The sequence below is a fragment of the Macaca mulatta genome, chromosome 16 (genome assembly GCF_049350105.2).
Source record: "Macaca mulatta isolate MMU2019108-1 chromosome 16, T2T-MMU8v2.0, whole genome shotgun sequence".
NCBI lineage: Eukaryota > Metazoa > Chordata > Mammalia > Primates > Cercopithecidae > Macaca > Macaca mulatta.
In genome coordinates, this window is record NC_133421.1 from 2,075,851 (window position 1) to 2,096,020 (window position 20,170).

The 20,170-nt window shown below is 50.4% G+C and overlaps 1 protein-coding gene and 1 pseudogene across 6 annotated transcripts in view; both read right to left on the minus strand.

Moving 5' to 3' along the window:
• Nucleotides 1-1,383: 1,383 nt before the first annotated feature.
• On the minus strand, nt 1,384-7,033 carry LOC100424597 (uncharacterized; annotated as a pseudogene).
• Nucleotides 7,034-9,322: 2,289 nt separating this feature from the next.
• VPS53 (VPS53 subunit of GARP complex) overlaps nt 9,323-20,170 on the minus strand; it is a 174,900-nt gene continuing 164,052 nt past the window's right edge. For 4 of the 6 annotated variants that reach the window (XM_077969703.1, XM_077969702.1, XM_077969701.1 and 1 more), the window contains 3 exons: nt 12,724-12,861; nt 10,671-10,775; nt 9,323-10,113 (listed from right to left, as the gene is read on the minus strand). In XM_077969703.1, coding sequence (XP_077825829.1) covers nt 9,943-10,113; nt 10,671-10,775; nt 12,724-12,861 — 414 coding nt within the window. In that variant the 3' untranslated portion in view covers nt 9,323-9,942. Of the gene's footprint in view, nt 10,114-10,670; nt 10,776-10,958; nt 11,150-12,723; nt 12,862-20,170 lie in introns of those variants that run through there. The other 2 variants (XM_077969706.1, XM_077969704.1) reach the window with 1 other exon arrangement.

The window sequence follows — 20,170 nt, forward strand, 5'->3', positions numbered from 1 at the left end:
CTAGTCACATATCAAATCCTGGCCCACCCCTCACTAGTCACATATCGAATCCTGGCTCACTCCTCACTAGTCACATATTGAATCCTGGCCCACCCCTCACTAGTCACATATCAAATCCTGGCCACTCCTCACTAGTCACATATTAAATCCTGGCTCACCCCTCACTAGTCACATATCAAATCCTGGCCCACCCCTCACTAGTCACATATCAAATCCTGGCTCACCCCTCACTAGTCACATATTGAATCCTGGCTCACCCCCTTACTAGTCACATATCGAATCCTGGCCCACCCCCGACTAGTCACATATCGAATCCTGGCCCACCCCTCACTAGTCACACATCAAATCCTGGCCCACCCCTCACTGGTCACATATCGAATTCTGGCCCACCCCTCACTGGTCACATATCGAATCCTGGCTCACCCCTCACTGGTCACATATCAAATCCTGGCACGCCCCTCACTGGTCACATATCGAATCCTGGCCCGCCCCTCACTAGTCACATATCGAATCCTGGCTCACTCCTCACTAGTCACATATCGAATCCTGGCCACTCCTCACTAGTCACATATCAAATCCTGGCTCACTCCTCACTAGTCACATATCGAATCCTGGCTCACTCCTCACTAGTCACATATTGAATCCTGGCCCACCCCTCACTAGTCACATATCAAATCCTGGCCACTCCTCACTAGTCACATATCGAATCCTGGCTCACCCCTCACTAGTCACATATCAAATCCTGGCCCACCCCTCACTAGTCACATATCAAATCCTGGCTCACCCCTCACTAGTCACATATTGAATCCTGGCTCACCCCCTTACTAGTCACATATCGAATCCTGGCCCACCCCCGACTAGTCACATATCGAATCCTGGCCCACCCCTCACTAGTCACACATCAAATCCTGGCCCACCCCTCACTGGTCACATATCGAATCCTGGCCCACCCCTCACTGGTCACATATCGAATCCTGGCTCACCCCTCACTGGTCACATATCAAATCCTAGCACGCCCCTCACTGGTCACATATGGAATCCTGGCCCGCCCCTCACTGGTCACATATCGAATCCTGGCCTGCCCCTCACTGGTCACATATCGAATCCTGGCTCGCCCCTCACTGGTCACATATCGAATCCTGGCTCACCCCTCATTAGTCACACATCAAATCCTGGCTCACCCCTCACTAGTCACACATCAAATCCTGGCACGCCCCCATACTAGCTACATATCCTTGGGCCTGTCACTTACCCTCTCTGAGCCTCCAAGTCCCATCCAGTAAACGGAGTTAAACTTAGCAGGAATTTGATCCAATGAGATGTGATAACGTATCCAGGACACAGTAAATACGCAGTTACCTTTTCCTTCCCACCCCACCAACATGTACAGATAGCCCTGAATCGCCCAGACCCTCTCATGACCAAAGGTAATACAGGCAGGCCACACGGCAGCTGGACTGTGCAGCCAGGGCCCAGGGCTACCCCAAATGACCTCCACTCCCCTCAGCACCCTCCTCTGACCTCTGAGCTGGCCAGCTGCTGAGCCAATGCTCTGGATCCTTTAGGGCTGTGCAAGCATGTGAGAGGCATGGGTATGAGGCTGTGGGAGACTGTGTGTAAACTGATGTTTATATAGCATTTGATATCGGGTGTGGGTATGAGGCTGTGAGGGGCTGTGTGTGTGTAAACTGATGTCTATACAGCATTTGATATTGGGTGTGGGTATGAGGCTGTGAGGGGTTGTGTGTGTGTAAACTGAAGTTTATACAGCATTTGATATTGGGTGTGGGTATGAGGCTATGGGGGGCTGTGTGTGTGTAAACTGATGTTTCTTTATACAGCATTTGATATCGGGTGTGGGTATGAGGCTGTGAGGGGCTGTGTGTGTGTAAACTGATGTTTATACAGCATTTCATATCGGGTGTGGGTATGAGGCTGTGAGGGGCTGTATGTGTAAACGGATGTTTTCTTTACACAGCATTTGATGTTTTCCATTTGTCTTCTAAAGCCCTCCAGTGGCTGCTCCTGTCGGTCCACCGCAGTGCTTGATTTTGTGAAGAACCCTGTGGAATGGGGTCTCTTTGGCAGCAGAGAAACGCCTTCCTTTTCCATCAGCACAGAGCAAACACGTGAAGGGAGCTGGGGTTTCTTGCCACCATTTCACCTGAGACCCCTGAAAACTGCAGCCCACTCTGCAAATACTTTTCTTGGCCCTGGAAGTAGAGGGAAGTTTGTTGAGAAGCTGTTCTTAATTTCTCACTTGTTGAAAAATTACCCCAAACAGGAGGAAGACAATTGTGCAAATTCCATTTGATGACTGAGCAGAAGCTCCTGTAGCCCTGGAATGAAGTGAGCAGCACTCCCGGGGGCGAGACGTTGGACATTATTTTTATTTTAACATCTCATATCGCCCCAGACGCTGGACATTATTTTTATTTTAACATCTCATATCGCGCCAGGTTCTCTGAGCCAACACCCTCAAAGGGGACAGACAGAGCCAGAGAGGAACTTTTGGGCTGATTACAAGGATTAGGCTGGCCTTGGGAAAAGTCTAAACATCTTTGAAACACAATTGGAAAGTAATCCAAACTGGGAAGCCTGCGAGCTCAGGGTTCCCAGTTAGAACTGCCTGTCCCAAGTTAATCTTGCTTAGTTTTTTGGGCATCATAGCAAAAACAAACAAACAAACATACAAAATCAAGAATAAGTAAAAGGACAAAAAAGAAAAAGAAACAAAGGCAGGCAGAATTTTTGTCCCTGTCGGGAGAAGTGTCTGCTCTGTGGTCACCAGACACCTAAGGAAGTTTTCTGGAAGGGAGCCTCTGGCAACCCTTGCGGTTCGCATTCACAGGAGATGTGCCATGTTTTCCACAACAGGCAGCCTCGCCACCAGCCCCAGGAGGGAGGAAGCTCTCTTCTCAGTGTCTGCAGGCTTGTTCCTAAACGCTACGGAAGCAGCAGCTGCCCGGGGAAGGGGATCCTGCTCAGTCTTTTAAAACTCTCGTGTAGGCTGGAAATCATAGCCATGATCTAAAAAGGCAAAGAGCAGATATGCTGAGCTCGCTGCGGATGCAGTCTGCACGCGGCCGCACGATTTGTCACCACTCGGCCATGTTTAAAAAAGCCAGTCCAGGCAAGACAGCCACAGGCTCCTGCCCGCAGGTGATCACGCACACACTTCACATTGCCTTATGGCTTTTGCAGAGCAAGTGCATATAGCCCGGTCTTGTGTGACCTTCACAGCCAATATTCATTATAATCCCCTCTCACCAATATTGAAAACAGATGCTCAGGGGATCGGTGACTCGCCCAGTGTCAAAGCGCCAGGTCCAGATCAAGGACTTGCAGATCAGGTCTTCTGTGGACGCTTCCAATCCCAGGCTGCTTTCACTTCAAGTGGACACGTCCTTCATGTCCCGCAGATCGCCACCTCCTCTTCCCTCCTGTCCACGTAGCTGAGAAGGAAGGAGCTGGCAGGCAATGCCCTTCCAGGTGGGCTACAGGGAAGGTTCTTTTCTCATTAGGGTGATCCCTTGGCTTCCCTAGTACAATGGGGAGCTGTTGAAAAGAAAGAATGGAAACGAGGTAATGATCCTGGAGCCTCATGGAAGGGCCGCAGCCAGCTTTCCGCTGTTGAAAGGACACAGGACTTCCCAAAGTTTTCATGGCAAAATGTCCATCCAGCTACTAAGGAAACAGGATGGACGCACGTGTGCAGGAGAGAAATCACTTGGCAGTCACCGGAAGAGCAGGCTGTGAGGGGAACGGCAAGGACGGAGAAGGGAATGTTCACAGGATAGAAATTCACAGGGCAAGAAGGGTTCCAAGTCAGAAGCGAAACACTTTACACATTACAGAGACTCTACTGCAACCGGACAGGCCAGGACGGGGCTCGGTCGGCCACATTCTGCTCCCACACGTTGCTTCCTTAGACTGTCAGGGAAGGGAGGGCAGCCACTGGGAGGGGCCCAGGTCACGGGCCTGCTAATTCTTTCCTAGAGTCTGTTCTATTTTCTGTCAGCAGTAAGGAAATACATTCCAGCAAATGACATCCAGTAACGCTCTAATTAACGGCAGTATTTTGTGCTCTGACACGCAGGGAGAAATCACTTCCAGATGGAGAAAATGAAAGCTATTTACACACACACAAAAATCCCTTTATCTTAAGGAAATTTGTATTTCCCAAAGGTGTGGAACTTCGAGGGTCCAAGAGGCTATTCTGATGAATACTAAACTGGGAATTTTTAATATATAAAATGTAATCGAACCCGTCATGTAGGCCAGCATTCCACGTGTCCATATTTCTAAGGCTTTTGCTTAAATGGCCCAGTGCAGCTCTATTTTATTTTTAGGAATCTGACTTGGAGTTGGCAAGAAGTGTGAGACACTTGCTGTCACCCTCAAGCAGGCAGGTTGTGGCAGGTTATTCCGAGTGCTCTTCCTGGGGAAGGAATCCCATTTCCAGCTGTACGCTTGCGGCATTTCCCCTGGCATTCTGTCAACAGAGAACCAGGTCTCCTTATCCGAAGGCAATTCAGGAAGGGTTGGTGCCGTACCCTGCATCAGGCAGCAGCCTCAGACCTGCCCTGCGTGCCCTGTGTTGGTCATGCTGGTCTCGGCTGGTCTGCTCTCAGTCCTGTCTGATCTGCAAGGAGCCACCCTAGATGTAAGAAATCAGGCACCCCTTCTCGGGGATGGGCAGAGTCCTGGGTACTGGCTCTTTGTTCTTCCAGAGAGGAAGGAGTGGCGGTAGTTAGCTTCAATCCCTGAGCTGGGTTTGGAGATCAGAACCCTTGTCCACTACGCCTCCTGTTTCACTGTTAGAGTCCACACAGAATGTTCTCTGGCCGAGGCACCGCTAAGCCAGCTTTCAGAGAAGTCCCCATAGTAAAAGCAGATTGAACCCTTTATTGATTATACAAATTATCACTATTTATTTTAAACCCAACGTGACTTCAAAGTTGCTTGTTTTTTGGTTTTTAAAGGGGCTAGAGAAAATGGACCAAGGGGAAGGAATGGGCACAATACCTAGGTTTGGCTGAATCACAGAGCTGTTAGCTGCTGCTTTCATCCATGGGTGCTCCTTTTATTTTTTTTTTAGAGAGTCTTGCTCCGTCGCCCAGGCTGGAGTGCAATGGCATGACCTCGGCTCACTGCAGCCTCCGCCTCCCGGGTTCAAGCAATTCTCCTGCCTCAGCCTCCCGAGTAGCTGGGATTCCAGGTGCCTACCACCATGCCTGGCTTATTTTGTATTTTTAGTAGAGATGGGGTTTCACCATGTTGGCCAGGCTGGTCTCAAACTCCTGACCTCACATGATCCACCTGCCTTGGCCTCCCAAAGTGCTGGGATTACAGGCATGAGCCACCGTGCCCGGCCTATTTTTTTTTTTTTTAACAGAGATGGGGTCTCACTCTGTTGCCCAGGCTTGTCTTGAAGTCCTGGGCTCAAGCAATCTTCCCACCTCAGTCTCCCAAAGCGTGTGAGCCACCGCACCTGGCCTAGGGTGCTCCTTTGATATGTTATTTTTGAAGTGATGTTAATAAATAAAGTTTCTGCTTGGGGTTTGGTCATCAAAACAAGAAGAATCCTAATTAGTATGTTCAGAGCCCAATTCCTGGCATGGTCCCCACCAACAAAAGTTGAGTCTTACTGTCTTCCAGGCTGGAGTGCAGTGGTGGGACCTCGGCCCACTGCAACCTCCGCCTCCTGGATTCGAGTGATTCTCCTGCCTCAGCCTCCCCAAGTAGCTGGGACTACAGGCACCCACCACCTGCCTGGCTTTTTTTTTTTTTTAATTTTTAGTAGGGACGGGGTTTCACCATGTTGGCCAGGCTGGTCTCGATCTCCTGACCTCAGGTGATCCGCCCACCTCGGCCTCCCAAAGTGCTGGGATTACAGGCGTGAGGCACCGCGCCCGGCCCAACCCAAGTTTAAAATGAAAGCTGTTACCAGTAAAGAATCCACCACGTTGGCCGGGCGCGGTGGCTCAAGCCTGTAATCCCAGCACTTTGGGAGGCCAAGACGGGCGGATCACGAGGTCAGGAGATCGAGACCATCCTGGCTAACACAGTGAAACCCCGTCTCTACTAAAAACATACAAAAAACTAGCCGGGCGAGGTGGCGGGCGCCTGTAGTCCCAGCTACTCAGGAGGCTGAGGCAGGAGAATGGCGTGAACCCGGGAGGCGGAGCTTGCAGTGAGCTGAGATCGCGCAACTGCACTCCAGCCTGGGCGACAGAGCGAGACTCCGCCTCAAAAAAAAAAACAAAAAAAGAATCCACCACGCTGGTATGAGCTCAAGTGCAACGTCCGCACACTTTTAGCTCAGAGTCAGAAACACAGGCACGCACGAACACGCGGGCAGGAGCCCTTCCACAGAGCAAACCTCTCTCTGCTGCAATGGCTCTAAACGAGGTGCAAACGTTATAATTACCTACGGGGCTTTTAACCTGTATGCCAGGCCCCATCCAAACTTACGGACTCAACATCTCCAGGCATGGTTTTTGTTTTTGTTTTTTTTTTTTTTTTTGAGATGGGGTCTCGCTTTGCCGCCAGGCTGGAGTGCAGTGGTGCGATCTCGGCTCACTGCAGCCTCCACCTCCCGGGTTCAAGTGATTCTCCTGCCTCAGCCTCCCGTGTCGCTGGGACTACAGGCACCCGCCACCACAGCCAGCTCATTTTTGTATTTTTAGTAGAGACGGGGTTTCACCATGTTGGCCAGGATGGTCTGGCTCTCCTGAGCTGGTGATCCGCCCACCTCGGCCTCCCACAGTGCTGGGATTCCAGGCGTGAGCCACTGCGCCCGGCTGGCATCCGTGGTTTTTAAAAGGCCCCAGGTGGTTCTGCTGCACACCCCCAGAAGAGAAACACAGCGCCTTTACAGAGTACTCAGTCCCCATCAAGGAGACACTGAACAGAACTCCTACTGACATCCACTGGCTCCGTGGGGATTACTGACAATGTAACAAATCAAGGCAGCAACCTCCCTGGCTGTGACCGCCAACTGTGGAGAACAGGAGCTTGACAGCTCCATGCCGTGATGGAATCATCCGGAAAACGACTCCTCACCAACGAACCAAAAAGTGGGGATCTGTACACAAACGCTGGGAGTGACAAGAACCAGGTGCGGGAGTCCACTGGCTTTCCCAGCTCTCCCGGGTCGAGGACAGACGGCTGAACTGGCTGTGCTATTTGGAGATGGGCCCCACCGCCCCTTCTCAACTGTACAGCTCAGGCTGCGTTACCACAGAAGCCCCGTGGGCTGGGGGGCCTTCTACAGGGCTTCCCAGGGGCTCTCCCGACCCCCTCCCTGCCCTTGTCTTATTTGGAATCTTTTCCTCACAGACCTCAACTAAAGGCTGCACGCCCTCCTCACACCACTTATTTTCTCCTCCACATTCTCGAATTTGAGATGCTCGATGCATGAGAGTCGTACCGGCTAGCAAGGACATTCTGGAAGCGGATGAAGAAATGAGGCTCAGGATCAGAGCCGGATGGCGTCGGGGAGAAGGGCTGGCAGAGAGGGCAGGGGCACAGAGCAGTGGCTATGCTGGGAAACAAGGTGGGGACGAGGACATCAGGTTTCCAGGCAGATTTTCAAACCTTGTTCCTACTGTATGGCTGTTACGAGTTTTACGGATTTTCAGGAAATTTCCTCTGTCCTGAAAACTTTTTGAGACAGGGTCTTGCTCTGTCACCCAGGCTGGAGTGCAGTGGCGTGATCTCCGCTCAGTGCAGCCTCCGCCTCCCGGGTTCAAGTGATTCTCCTGCCTCAGCCTTCCCAGTAGCTGGGATTACAGGAATCCGCCACCACACCCGGCTAATTTTTGTATTATTAGGTGAGACAGGGTTTTGCCATGTTGGCCAGGCTGGTCTTGAATTCCTGACCTCAGGTGATCCACCCGCCTCAGCCTCCCAAAGTGCTGTGATTACAAGCGTGAGCCACCACGCCCGGTCAAGTTTATTTTTGGTCTCACCAGGTTGCCCAGGCTGGTCTCCAACTACTGAGCTCAAGGAATCTGCCCACCTCAGCCTCCCTAGCAGTTGGGACTACAGGTGCATGCCACCACACCTTGCAAATTTTTATTTTCGTAGAGGTCTCTATGTTGCCCGGGCTGGTCTTGAACTCTTGGGCTCAAACGATCCTCCTGCCTTGGCCTCCCAAAGTGTTGGGACTACAGGCATGAGCCACTGTGCCTGTCAAGATATCATTCTTGAGCAAAAGCGGGCAGCAACAACAGTGGTTGGCTGTAGCTGTGGTTATGGTTAACTGAGGCTTGGCTTCAAGGGAACCGAGTGAATCAGGGTAACGGCTCGATATGCTGCCTGTTCTCTGGATGCAGGATGATGGGAGAGGCCGGGAGCACTCTCTTCGGCAAGCCCTGCTGCAGAGAGCCCGTGGTGGACAGCAAGGGCAGGCGGGGGCAGGCTGCGTGCCAGGCCAGGCTCTCAGCCTGGTGTTTAAGGTCCATATTCTGTTCCCGAGGCATCCAGAACCCCGGGCTCCTTCCTGTAACACAGGAACACAGAACCCCGGGCTCCTTCCTGTAACACAGGAACACAGAACCCCGGGCTCCTTCCTGTAACACAGGAACACAGAACCCCGGGCTCCTTCCTGTAACACAGGAACACAGAACCCCGGGCTCCTTCCTGTAACACAGGAACATAGAACCCCGGGCTCCCTCTCATGACACAGGAACGCAGAACCCCGGGCTCCTTCTCATGACACAGGAACATACAAATGGGACACTGCACATCACCTTTGCTATTTCAGATGACGCTGGCAAGTGCTGTGGACCTGAAGATGAGTGGGCAGAAAGGGATTCGAGGGGATGGACTTCTGAGTGTTCCCATGGCTTCATCGGATGAGAAAGCCTAGGAAACGTTTTCCAAGCGAACTGCCTGGTTTCCCTTCCCTAGAAGCCAGGAGCAGAGTGGGAGTAACGAATTGGAGGAAGGGGCTGGGCGCGGTGGCTCACGCCTGTAATCTCAGATACTCAGGAGGCTGAGGCAGGAGAACTGCTTGAACCCAGGAGGCAGAGGTTGCAGTGAGCCGAGATCGTGCCACTGCACTCCGGCCTGGGTGACAGAGACCCCGTCTCTAAAAGAAAAAAGAAAAAGAAGGAAAGAATCTGCTCACACAGCCTGGCGAGTGTGCCAGGCAAAGCCACTGTCAGATCTGGGTCTGCCCTTACCCAAATCAGGAGCCCCAGGGCAGACAGGACACCTGCTTGAAGGCCTGGCACATACGCCCTTCCTGGGTGACAGACACAGAGGACACCGCTCCTTTGCAGACAACTGAGAAACCGCGGGAACACAGGGGTAACTGGTCATATAAGGTCATGACAAGCATCAGAAACAAAATATGGGCCAGGAAACTGGGATTTCCGTGGGAATACGCCTGGTCCCACAGCCTCCATGAAAAGCCTGTCACCTGCCACTTCATTAACTCAGGCCCTAGGGCCAAGCCCAGAGATGGGAGAGGAAACAGCTCTGGCAGAAGGGGAAACCTCGGCCGGCCACAGAGAGAGGGAGGACGGAGGGAGGAGGGAGGGAGGACGGAGGGAGGAGGAGTGAGACCCAGGCATCCTTGTTCAGGTTGCCTGGACGGGTGGGTGTACGGTGGGGCCCGTGTGTCAGAGGGTGCGACTGCCATGGGGAGGCTACATGAGTCAAGGGCAGCTGAGGGACCTTCCCCCCACTGCTGCCTCTGCTTCGGGAACCAGAGATCGTCGAAACCGCCCTCAGAGCCCAGCCCTTGCTCAGCATCTCCGATTAGGGCAGGAAGTGAGACAGGGCCTGGGAGAGACTCTTACAACCCACATGTCCCCGAAAGCGTGAAGACCGACGATGTGAGAGTGCCGGGAGCACAGGAGGGGTCGGGGGCTTCTGGGGAACGGGGTGCTGAGGGTGGCCGGCCAGAGCAAGGGCCCCTTGCTGCTGCTACAGTCTCTTTTTAATGAGCTTCTCGAGCTTGCGGATGCGGGACGACTCTTGCTCCGGTGTGGGTGCCGTCAGGGACAGCGAGCCGGAGCTTTCCGCCCCTGAGGGCGGTGCGGGGAGCCGCTGGCGCAGGAGTTCCAGCATGCTGCTCTGCTCGCTCCTCTTCAGCCCCTGAGGTTGAGAGAGGAGAACCGTCAGGAAGTCTGTGCCAGAACGGCCCACGGGGGAGAGCACGGTACCTGGGTACCGGGTCAGCAGAGGCTCTGCAGACAGCAGAGTTACTCCAGGCTGACGGCGAACCCCTTCCTCAGGGGACTCACCAGCCCTGGGTAGTAGTGTGGGAGAAAAAAGAGAGGGGAAGAAACGGTAAAGGAATAGAAAGAAGGGGCTGAGAGAGGAGAAGGGGCAGGTCAAGAAGGGGCTGAGAGGAGAAGGGGCAGGTCCAGACGGTGGGAAGGACAACACTCCTCTCCTCATCCCCCTGCCCCTGCCCCATCCTCCCTGTGCAGGGGCCTCAGCAGGGCATGCAGGGCCTGTCAGAATCCCGAGGTGCACAGGCCTGGGGCCATCCTACTCCAGAGGCTTCTCCGAATCCGGTTTGCTCTGTGGAGCCAGGCACGTGCATTTTGAGAGAGCCCCCCAGGAACCTGTATCCCAACCCCCCGGTTGAGAACCGCTGAGTGTGAGGTGGATGAGCAGGTGTGGACGAAACAGGACCCTGCACTAACCTTCATGTCCAGTATCTTCTGGAAGGTTTCTGTGTTGCAGTCTGTGAGGAGTTTGATGTAGTTGTCAACAAACACCACCAACGGTTCATGAGGGGCCATCACTACCTACGGCAGGGGAGACAGGAGCAGGCCCCTCAGGAAACTCACTCCTCACTTGCCAGCCGAGCGCCAAATGGATTCTGCGAGGTTTCCTTAAGCAGCAGCAACCCGACCTACAAACCCAGTGGTCCATCTCATCGTCACATGCCACCAGAGCAATGTCCTAAATTTGCTGAATCCTAAACACACCTGCGCTGCTTTGTGACGTACAGGTTCCTGGACCCCTCCTCTAAAGACCGTAATTCAGTAGGCCTGGGTGGGGTCCTAGGTGGTTTGTAAACTATTGGAACCATTTGGGAAACCCTGCGTGAGAGGGTCCCTGCTGGAGGATTTCACGGGTACACGGTACTTGATCCTTCTGCCTTGATGTACTGTGATTCCTGAGAAATGGGTGGCAAAAAGAGCTGGTATAAGTAAGTGGATTTCTGCAAAAACAAAAATGCCAAAGCTGCCTCACCTTTTTGAAGATTTAAAATCTGGAACTTCACGTAACAACTCAGTTAAACTATCAATTAACACACAAACAAAGGAACTGCACTGCAACCCTCATTCATTTCCATTTGGTTCTGGAATGCAGTATCTGATTTTCTTTCCCCAGCAGACTGATTTGTTTTGAATTCCTGAGGCTGAACCAAAGAATGGCGAGGAGGAGTTCACTCAGGCATCCTCTGCAGATAATTCCCAGACCGCATGCTCTCCTCCCCAGCAGTAAGCAGCAGGGGAAGAATATGATGAGGCAGTTTCATCCTCACCCACATGAGCTGCTCTACCCTCACCTACACGGGCTGCTCCATCCTCACCCACACGGGCTGCTCGGTCCTAACCCACACGGGCTGCTCCACCCTCACCCACACGGGCTGCTCCACCCTCACCCACACGGGCTGCTCCACCCTCACCCACACGGGCTGCTCCACCCTCACCCACACGGGCTGCTCCATCCTCACCCACACGGGCTGCTCCATCCTCACCCACACGGGCTGCTCGATCCTCACCCACACGGGCTGCTCGATCCTCACCCACACGGGCTGCTCCATCCTCACCCACACGGGCTGCTCCATCCTCACCCACACGGGCTGCTCCATCCTCACCCACACGGGCTGCTCCATCCTCACCCACACGGGCTGCTCCATCCTCACCCACACGGGCTGCTCGATCCTCACCCACACGGGCTGCTCCATCCTCACCCACACGGGCTGATCCATCCTCACCCACACGGGCTGCTCGATCCTCACCCACATGGGATGCTCCATCCTCACCCACATCCCACCGGTGACTGATGCCCTGCTGCCACTTCCTACTCCTGCCGTCCCTGAGTCATCTGGTTTAGGAAGTGTCCTGAAGAGCCTACAGGTCCTGGGCTTTTAAGACCATATCACCACAGGACCATCTGTTCTCCAGGCCTCATCCCCGCTCTTCCAAATAGCTGGAAACCAGAGGCAGATGCTCAGGGCTTCAGACGTTCCTCACCCAAAGTACAGTCTTTTGTTAAATGGAGCTTTTAAAAATCCATTTGCTGATTAGATTCAGTTACTACAACATCTGTTCAGAGTTCATGTAAAGTGGCAGAGTACAGAAAGCCAGAAAGGCTGATGTGGAGGGGAGGAACTGAGGGCTGTGCCTGACATTCCTGCTGAGAAGCAGAGCCCTGACATACACTGATTCACCGTGGCGACCACCTACCCTCCAGGCTTGACTGCATCTGATTACAAGAGAATCCCACAACAACAAGAAATTCATTTGTCAGAAGGAATTCCTGAGCCCCAGTAACTATCCACAGACTTTCAACAATATCTGATGAGGCCAAAATCCAGTCCAGCCCAAGAACATGGACCGTGCTTTGAGGCCGGTGAGGACGGGACCTACCCTGTGCTTTCAAAACCAAAGCTTCTCGTAAAAAGAGATTGAATAACCGGCCCCTTTTAACAGAATCCCCGGGAAAGACACAAGCCATCACCTTGAGGATCATCTCAGCCCGGGTCATGCCTTTGACAACAATCTTGGTGTAGCTGGCGGGTGCCTTCCTCACCACCTGCGAGCCAATGGAGGGGAGATCGAGCAGGACCATCTTCAGCGAGTGGGTGTCCAGCAGCAGCTGTGGAGCAAAGCAGAGCATTACCGGCCCTTTCCAGCGACCCAGTGCCGAGTGGACCCAGGCCAACGAGTCATGTTTTTCTCATTACACACGTAACACATTCTCGTTGCAAAAAATTTGGGAAATAAACAGAAATATACAAGAAAAAAATTATGTATAATTCCCATTACCTAGGAAAAACGACATCAAGGAGCCGGCCTATGTGTACGTCTATAAAAAACTGAATCGGGGGCCAGGAGCCGTGGCTCCCACCTGTAATTCCAGCACTTCAGGAGTCCCAGGCAGCAGGATCGCTTGAGCTCAGGAGTTTGAGACCAGCCTGGGCAACACGGCAAAACCCCGCCTCCACAAAAAATGCAAAAATTAGCCAGGCGTGGTAGTGCGCACCTGTGGTCCCAGCTACTGGGGAAGGCTGAGGTGGGTGGATCGCTTAAGCCTGGGAGGTTGAGGCTGCAGAGAGTCAAGATTGTGCCACTGTAACTCTCCCAGCCTGGGTGATAGAGGGAGATGCTGTCTCAAAAACAAATGACAACCCCTCCATAAAACTAAATCAGAATTATACTGTATGTATATACCATTTTATAACCTGTTTTTCTCACTTAGTATATACAATTTTTATATTCTACTTTCCCATCTTTGTAGTTGTTAAAAGCGAATCATGGTTTTTAACTGCACTCTAGCCTGGGCCACACGGCAAGATCCTATCTCTAAAGAAGAATCGTGATTTTTTTTTTTTTTTTTTTTTGAGACGGAGTCTCGCTGTGTCGCCCAGGCTGGAGTGCAGTGGCCGGATCTCAGCTCACTGCAAGCTCCGCCTCCCGGGTTTTTACGCCATTCTCCTGCCTCAGCCTCCCGAGTAGCCGGGACTACAGGCGCCCGCCACCTCGCCTGGCTAGTTTTTCGTATTTTTTAGTAGAGACGGGGTTTCACCGTGTTAGCCAGGATGGTCTCGAACTCCTGACCTCGTGATCCGCCCGTCTTGGCCTCCCAAAATGCTGGGATTACAGGCTTGAGCCACCGCGCCCGGCAGAATCGTGATTTTTAATGGTTCTGCAGTACTCTGTGATGTGTGCGGCGGTGTAAACTTTAAGATCTTTCCAATGGAATGGACCCATTTACACCTCTCCCAGCAGTGTAGACTGCACCCTTATCAGCACTGAAAACTCATCAAATCCTGATTATTCATTACGCAAAAAAGAGTAACTCATTATCGTTGTACTTTGAATTTCTCTGGATGTTATTGAGGATGTAGATTTACCCAAATGTAAACATTGTATCCTGGCAACAATCTACCTTTTCCTCTGTTTGTTCTGGTTCTCTGGGATGCCAGTTATCTAGAAGGACACCCATAGTCCTGAAGGCCCACTGACTGCTGGGAATGACATGAGGAACGTTTTGTCGCATTTAATCTGCGTAAGGCCTTACCTACCCTGGAGGTTATTTATCGTTCCCATTTTACAGATGAGAAAAAGTTCCAGAGGATTAACAACTCGCCAGACTCATCTCATGCGACGGACGAGGATAGACAAAAGGTAGACGGGAAGCTGGAATTCCATTTCCGGTTGCCAGGTAAGGGGTTAGACAAAAGGTGGACGGGAAGCTGGAATTCCATTTCCGGTTGCCAGGTAAATGTCCCTGGGTGGTTTTGGCGTCGAGCTCACACTGACTCCTGCTGACTGCCCTGCTCTGCTGCCGCCGTTGCTTTTGGCAACCAGGGAGCAGAGAAATGGCTGAAGCCAGAAGGGTGTACTCTGGCCTGTTGAGATGGTTTAGGAGAATGGAACCACATGGTCACCAAGCAGACAACGGCGGCAGTGGGGTGACAGCTCCCAATGCCACCACTAAACTCCAGTGATAATGGCCAAACGTATGTTCAGGGCAAGGCCTGTACTCTGCCACTGCCTGCTTCTTTGGGAAAGCCTTCTGTCATCCTATCAGGCAGGTGAGAAATGGGATTCTTCAGGCCCCGCGACACTTTGCATCCTCCAATTTCCCATTTACTTTGCTTTGGACAGAAGAACGAATGACTAAAGAGAAACTAAGTAATGAGAGATACTGTGAACTTAAGGGTTAAGGCAATTATAATTTTGACAGTGGTAGAAATGTGGGGAAGACGTCAGTGTTTCATGTGGAATAATTTAGATGTGGTAAGGAATTACACCACGGTCAGAGCAATTTCATGTGGTTCTGCGGCTAGTCAAAGGCCTGCATCACACAGGTCATTCAACTGTAGCCAGCAAAGTGCAGGGCATTTTGGACCTTTCTGGATTTCCAGAGATGGAAATTCTTACTATCTCAGTGTCTGCTTTGTTGAAAAGGCCAAGGGCTCAGAGAAAATAGTATGTAAACCTCCAGGAGGGGGAATGGCGCAAATTGCCCAAGCCCACATGAAGAGCCTGGCATGAGCGCACTTTCCAGAACTACAGTGGAAATGACTGCTGCTCTTCCTCCGAGGAGCCCAGTACAAACCTCTAAAGCATTCCAAGTGGATTAAATTCTTAGATATACAAAGAAAAACTTTAAGAAGAAAATACAGGGCACAGTGGCTCACATCTGTAATTCCAGAACTTTAGGAGGCCGAGGCAGGTGGATCACCTGAGGTCAGGAGTTATAGACCAGCCTGGCCAACATGGAGAAACCTCGTCTCTACTAAAAATACAAAAATTAGCCGAGTGTGATGGTGCATGCCTGTAATCCCAGCTACTCGGGAGGCTGAGGCAGGAGAATCGTTTGAACCCGGGAGGTCTGCACTACAGCCTGGGTGACAGAGCAAGACACTGTCTCAAAAAAAAAAAAAAAAAAAAAGAAGAAGAAAATACAGAGACCATTGCTTATGGGTGGAGAAGAATGTCAACCATGAGAAAAAATGAACCACCTACCCTAAAATGAAAGGAGTCTATATCAGAAGAAACAAACAAAGTAAAAGACAAGACACAAATCAGGAGAAGATATGTGCAACATTGACAAGGGAACGGGGTTCAGAACATGAAGATTCCTACACATCAACAGGAAAAGGACGAACTACCCCAACAGCAACACAACAACAGGCAAACACTACCAACACTGGATTCACAAAAGGCAAACACTACCAACACTGGATTCACAACAGGCAAACACTACCAACACTGGATTCACAACAGGCAAACACTACCAACACTGGATTCACAACAGGCAAACACTACCAACACTGGATTCACAACAGGCAAACACTACCAACACTGGATTCACAACAGGCAAACACTACCAACACTGGATTCACAACAGGCAAACACTACCAACACTGGATTCACAAAAGGCAAACACTACCAACACTGGATTCACAACAGGCAAACACTACCAACACTGGATTCACAAAAGGCAAACACTACCAACACTGGATTCACAACAGGCAAACACTACCAACACTGGATTCACAACAGGCAAACACTACCAACACTGGATTCACAACAGGCAAACACTACCAACACTGGATTCACAACAGGCAAACACTACCAACACTGGATTCACAAAAGGCAAACACTACCAACACTGGATTCACAACAGGCAAACACTACCAACACTGGATTCACAACAGGCAAACACTACCAACACTGGATTCACAACAGGCAAACACTACCAACACTGGATTCACAACAGGCAAACACTACCAACACTGGATTCACAACAGGCAAACACTATCAACACTGGATTCACAACAGGCAAACACTACCAACACTGGATTCACAACAGGCAAACACTACCAACACTGGATTCACAAAAGGCAAACAATACCAACACTGGATTCACAACAGGCAAACACTACCAACACTGGATTCACAACAGGCAAACACTACCAACACTGGATTCACAACAGGCAAACACTACCAACACTGGATTCACACTGGATTCACAACAGGCAAACACTACCAACACTGGATTCACAAAAGGCAAACAATACCAACACTGGATTCACAACAGGCAAACACTACCAACACTGGATTCACAACAGGCAAACACTACCAACACTGGATTCACAACAGGCAAACACTACCAACACTGGATTCACAACAGGCAAACACTACCAACACTGGATTCACAACAGGCAAACACTACCAACACTGGATTCACAACAGGCAAACACTACCAACACTGGATTCACAACAGGCAAACAATACCAACACTGGATTCACAACAGGCAAACACTACCAACACTGGATTCACAACAGGCAAACACTACCAACACTGGATTCACAACAGGCAAACAATACCAACACTGGATTCACAACAGGCAAACACTACCAACACTGGATTCACAAAAGAGGAAACTCAAATGCCCGAAAGGCATATGAAATGACACGTCACCTGATTAGTAATTGGGAAATGCAAATTAAAGCCATAATACACCCATCAGAGTCAGAGGTAAACAGGTGATAAATCTAGCATGGGCACAGCCATATTGAAATGCAGACTCGTGGTGAGAATAGAAGTTAGTTCAAGCACATTAGGGGAAATTTAGCTACATTTCCTTAGTTGGAGATGTATATAACCCGTAACAGCATTTATACTTATATCCATTAGAGAAATTCTTGCCCACGTAAAAACGTTCCCTGCATCTGCTATTTATAAAAGCAAAAGTTTGGAAACAACCTACACATCCATCAACAGTGGAATGAATGAACAAATGACAGCGCATTCGTCCAGTGGAGTATGATGCTGAGGTTAAAATGAATGGGTGCACACAGCATGCATCAACATGCATAAATCTCAGAAAATAGTAAGTTGGGCAAAAAAAGCAAGTGGGGAAATGATATGTCTAATGCCATTTATATAGTTTTAAAATATGCAAAACAAAATCATATATCATTTGTGAATATTTACACATACAACATATCAAAACATATATGAGAATAAAATCAAAATCAGAGCAGTATTTACTTTGGGGCATGGAGGAAGGGATGGGCAGGGTGGGGTTCACGGGGGCGGTCTTCAGCAATAACTGTAATGATTTACTTTACATAAAAATGATCTAAAGCAGGCTGGGTGTGGCGGCTCATGCCTATAATCCCAGCATTTTGGGAGGCTGAGGCAGAAGGATCGCCTGAGGCCAGGTATTAGATTACCCTGGGCAACACAGTGAAACCTTGTCTCTACAAAAACAAAAATAAAAAAATTAGCAGGCGCAGTGGCACACACTTGTAGTCTCAGCTACTTAGGAGGCTGAGGTGGGAAGATGGCTTAAGCCCAGGAATTCCAGGTTGCAGTGAGCTATGATGGCACCACCGTACTCCAGCCTGGGAGACAGAGTGGGACCCTGTCTCTTAGGAAAATAAAGAAAAAAAAAAAGGGCCAGGCGCGGTGTCTCACGCCTGTAACCTCAGAACTTTGGGAGGCCGAGGTGAGTGGATCACTTAAGGTCAGGAGTTGACCAGCCTGGCCAACATGGTGAGACCCCATCTCTACTAAAAATACAAAAATTAGCCAGACATGGTGGTGCCCACCTGTAATTCCAGCTACTCGGGAGGCTGAGGCAGAAGAATTGCTTGAACTTGAACTCGGGAGGTGAAGGTTGCAGTGAGCTGAGATTGTGCCATTGCACTCCAGACTGGGTAACACAGTGAGACACTGTCTCAAAAAAAAAAAAAAAAAAAAAAAAGATGGAAAGCAAATGTGGAAACATGTTACATATTTTGCTGAGCTGGGTGATTAGCTACTGATTTTTTTTGTTTTTGTTTTTGTTTTTGTTTTGAGACAGAGTCTCGCTCTGTCACCCAGGCTGGAGTGCAGTGGCCGGATCTCAGCTCACTGCAAGCTCTGCCTCCCGGGTTTACGCCATTCTCCTGCCTCAGCCTCCCGAGTAGCTGGGACTGCAGGCGCCCGCCACCTCGCCCGGCTAGTTTTTTGTATTTTTTAGTAGAGACGGGGTTTCACGGGGTTAGCCAGGATGGTCTCGATCTCCTGACCTCGTGATCCGCCCGTCTCTGCCTCCCAAAGTGCTGGGATTACAGGCTTGAGCCACCGCGCCCGGCCAGTTACTGTTTTTTACATTATTTTCTGTACATTAATTAACTGGAATTTTTGTTTAAAGAATACCATTCAAGACTCAACTCTGGCTTCCATGTAGCAAATTTTGAGAGCCTTGTCAAAATCAAAGCCATGTCTTAGCATTCATTTGTTGGCAGGAAAAAAAACCAGTCATTGTATTTTAAAGCATATGGAGATATTTCCTACTTTTTCTACTTCCCAGAGATATATTATATGCATAAATAATTGTATAGTCTTAAGTGACAAGAAGGGTTTGAACGCACCAGACATAATTCTCTAGTGTCCCTCATACACAGGGAGATATGACACTTTCATTCCCTGGCCAGTCACCATAAAATTCTGTCTTTACCAGACAGCTGAGGGGTGAACACCCTGGGCTCAGGTTTATGTAAAGCGAGGCAGTCAGAAAAGGTGGGAACGAGCCTGACAGATTTGGCGGCTGTCCGTGGGAAGTAAAGACAGAAAGGTCCCACTTATCATGAAAATCTGCTAGTTTTCATCTTTGAAATAGTCGATACTTATCTTCTTAGGCATGAGACATTGGGTAAGAGGTAGCTATTGCCAAATTCGTTTCTGCCTCAGCGATGATTTCTGGGGTGGTGTGGGCTGGCTAATGCTGCTGACGGGATGCCGGGCTGCGAGGGTGGCCAGCACGCCACGCCCATGAACGCCAATCACACAGCAATGGAAATCTTTGAGAGCGGCTCTTTGCTTCCTAAGGAGCCTCCTACAATTCTTGGGGACATGATGACTATTGATAGTGATGAAAATTTGAGTAAATAAGAAACAGGCCCACACTCCTAGAAGACAAAGAACCATGTGAACAAAACTACAGATGTGAACCATATTGGTCCCACCAGAGAAAGTTCTTCAATGAGGTGGCACAGGGCAGAGAGCTCAGGCTATCAGGAGGGATGGACCAAGGTGGACACGTTCTATTTCTTTTTCTTTTTTAAAAAATTAGGTATAACTTTCACAGAGTACACAAACACCACGTATGCCGTTCGATCAACGTTCAGACGCGTGCACACCCTGCTGCCTAACAGAAGACAGAGCACACTTCTGGCATCTCTGAAGCCTCCCTCACGCTCTCGTCCAGTCAATGCTCTCCTTTCCCTCCCAACAAACTCTCCTGCCCTCTATCACTGTAGCTTATTTCCTGCTCATGAACCTGCTGTGAACATTCGTGCACATGTCTTTGGTGGTCATAAAGTCCTCATTTCTCTAGGGTGGAAGCTACTCAAGAGTGGAACTGCTGGATCATGGGGTAGGCATATGTTTGGCTAAC